The following is a 3,366-nucleotide window of genomic DNA, read 5'->3' as shown; positions in this document are numbered from 1 at the left end:
GCTAGATGGATGGATGGATAGATAGATAGATAGATAGATAGATAGATAGAATTTAAAGCACTTTGTCTTTGTTAATCTGATGTTTCAAACTCCTGGAGGACCTAGGGATTGGAAGGCAATAGCAATAAAAGCATCACTGTTTACTGTGTGTGTCAGCCATACACTAAATGCTTTCTTGTACTATGCCTCTTCCCTTGCATCAACCTTATAAGCCAGCCTTTTATACTTATCCTTTGGCTTTTGCTTTTTAGTTTCACTGGAGCTGAAACCCAGGGCCTCATACATGCTACACACATCTTCTGCCATTGAACTACATCTCTAGTCCCCTGTCCTCTGTATTTTATACTTCAGGGACACAGGGGAAGTGAAGCACAGGGAAACGTGGCCAGGTGGGTGGTGACAGAGCTGAGATTTAGAGCAGATCTAGCCAACACTGTAACCTGTGGTCTTCACTGACCCACGGATCACAGAACCTTCAGGCATGCCTAAGTGTTCTGTGTTGGAGGGATGTGCCACCAACATGGTTCCTTCTGTACAGGTCCTTAAAGTACTGTGATCTGCGGTTAATTGACTCAAGCTATTTAACTCGAACGGCCTTGGAGCAGGAGGTGGGCCTGGCATGCTGCTATGTCTCAAAAGAGGTCATCCGGGGGCCTGCTGCTGCCCTGGACCTCAGTGGAAAGGAGGCTGAGAGGGTCCCTGCCAGTGAGAATGATCCCGAGGAGCTGCTCATCGATTTGGAACAGCCACAGAGCAACAGCAGCGCTGTCACAGGAACCTCAGGTCAGAACTCTCCTAGAAAACGTAGAGCCAGGTACTGACCGCCAAGGTTTCCAAGCAATGGCAGAGACCTCCTCTCCAGACTTCAGCTGCTCAGAGGGTGCTCGCAAAGCAAGAAAGCTGAATGGGTACAGCTTTCTCTGGGTTTAACAATGCACTTAGTGATGGGCAAAAACCATGATCAGTTTGCCTCCCAGCCTGCTCCCTGATGCCTCCCCATCTCCTTCCAGTTACTCCAGAGCTCACATTTGCATGAAGACCTGTTCTCAGTCTAGAGTAGGAAGCTTAAGTTTGTATTAGGTTTGCTTAGTGTCTGGCACAAATGTTTGGGTGGATGGATGGATGGATGGATGGATGGATGACTAGTTATCTTAAATACTTACTGTCAAGTGTTTGTATACTGTAGGCTTTTCAGGGGCTACTAGTTTTGACTGAAGGGCCTGGTATATATATATATATATATATATATATATATATATATATATATATATAATTTGTAAATTGTAATACAGCAAATGCAACCCGATTTCCAGATTTATTTTTTATTATGAAAGTAATAAAGCTTAATGTAGAAATCAGATGATTATCAAAGTACAAGGAAGAGACTGAAGTGACACACACTCCCATCCACTCTCTGAATTAGCATGGAGATCAAGTAATTGCCCAGACATGCATGTGTAAGCAAGCATACATGTACCTGTGCCTAGGTAGCACAGGTCTCCATTTGATTTTGTCAGCAGCAGTTGGATGACTCCTGGCCTGAGGGTCTTCCTGTCTGTTGTTACTCAGCTACTCTGTCTCAGCAGCTTTACCCATCCATCCTTCCTCAATCCCATCACTGTAGGCTCCTCAATTTTCCTGAAACGAGCTCAGAAAAAGCCAGAGTATAGGTAACAGAATGAGGGGAAATATAATCTCTGGGATCTTGGAAATATGAGGCCAGGAAGGGAAATGAGTGGGTAGGGGGAAGGAAAATGAGTGGGGGGAGGGAAATGAGTGGGTAAGAGAAAGGAAATGAGTGTGGGGGGAGTAAGTGGGGGAGGGAAGTCAATGGGTAGGGGGAGGGGAAGTGAGTGGGGGGAAGGGAAGTGAGTGGGGAGGAATGACTGGGTGGGGGGAAAATTGTCCCCTTCCTAGTGGCTCTCTTTAAAATAAGATTTAAAAATTATCTTATGTGTGTGCGTGTTTTGCCTACCTGTATGTAGATACCTGAATGCCTGGTGCCCATGGAGGTCAAAAGAGGGCATCAGGTCCCCTGGAACTGGAATTATTAACAGTTGTGAGCCACCATGTGGACCCTGAGAGCTGAGGCCCAGTCTTCTGCAAGCACAGGAAGTGCTCGTAGCATCTGAGGTGTTACTGTAGCTGCCCTACCAGTGGCTTTTCAGACACACTCCTCCTCCAGTGTCTGCCCCACTCGCCACCAGTGTCCTGACTTGCTTTGAGAAACCCACAAAGTCTCATGACAAAGCCCTGCTCAACACCAAAAACTCAGACCCTACAGATCCAAGCCCCAGGCTCCCTCAACTATGCCGAGACTGCAAATGGGAGGCAGGCTCTGCTGAGTGCCTGACGTCATGTGTGCACTGTGCGGATTCTGAGATTATCCTTCCACGATGTCAGAATTTGATAACAAACTCACAAGGTTTAGTGGTTGATTTATCGTATAATCTGCCTTCATTGGAAGCCTGGCTGAGGTGAATGCCGGTTCTTTATTCCAATATTAATTACTAATATTAACTCTCATCACACAGCACATATGTATGTACATATGGATAGATAGATACATGTATGCATGCATCTGCAGATGTATGTAAATGGGTCAGAATGCAAGCAGGTTAAAGAGGCTGCAGCAGAGTTCAGGAGGGTTCAGAAGTGGGTGGAGAAAAAGATTGTATTGAAAACAAACCAGTGGAAAGCTAGGAGGAGGGGCTGTTGTCAGGTTCCAAGTGAAGCTGCAGAGCTCAAGTGCTGGATGAAAGGCTGAAGCGGGGTTCAAGAGCAGAAGTGCATCAGGAACTGGAACTGGATAGGTCAAGTCCAGGTCCAGATAGGGGACAGACAGGCAGGCCATCCCAGCCATAGGCTGCGAGAGCAGCAGGGGGCTCAGGGAGCTGTAAGAGCAACCATGGCACCCTTGGTCCTTGGCAGCAGAGGACAGGTTGGTGTGGGACCATGCCATCACTGTGTTAGCTGTCTGTCACTTTACAAGGGAGGGGGAGCTACCCGTACCTTTTCCTTGGTATAGTGTGTCCAGTAAGTTCTATAGGATTAAATATACTCATATCCCCTGCAGTCTCGATTCACCCCAGTAAACTTACAGGGTAGCTCCCTTCCTACTTCCAAGAACAAGTCATTGATTATTCAGTGCTGGATGGGTGACCCATGCAGGCTGATGCAGTCATTCTCCCTCAAAATGTTTTATATAGTGTGGAGCAGGACACTGATCTCAATAGCCGAAAGCACCCACGATCACAGGAGCAGTAAAGAGCCTTGCTTTTTGAGAAAAGTACTTTTGTTCTTAATAGATCTCTCCCTCTCTCTCTCTCTCTCTCTCTCTCTCTCTCTCTCTCTCTCTCTCTCTCT

At 46.7% G+C, this 3,366-nt stretch overlaps 1 protein-coding gene across 1 annotated transcript in view; it reads left to right on the top strand.

Moving 5' to 3' along the window:
• Nucleotides 1-3,366, top strand: part of Greb1l (GREB1 like retinoic acid receptor coactivator) — a 247,506-nt gene that overhangs the window by 222,017 nt on the left and 22,123 nt on the right. Inside the window, exon 21 of the mRNA XM_028759515.1 lies at nt 539-783. Coding sequence (XP_028615348.1) covers nt 539-783 — 245 coding nt within the window. The remainder of the gene's footprint in view (nt 1-538; nt 784-3,366) is intronic.

This window comes from Grammomys surdaster, unplaced genomic scaffold (assembly GCF_004785775.1).
Source record: "Grammomys surdaster isolate TR1022 unplaced genomic scaffold, NIH_TR_1.0 126298, whole genome shotgun sequence".
NCBI classification, from domain to species: domain Eukaryota; kingdom Metazoa; phylum Chordata; class Mammalia; order Rodentia; family Muridae; genus Grammomys; species Grammomys surdaster.
The sequence above is the reverse complement of the archived record's forward strand: the minus strand, read 5'-3'. Positions and strand labels throughout refer to the sequence as shown.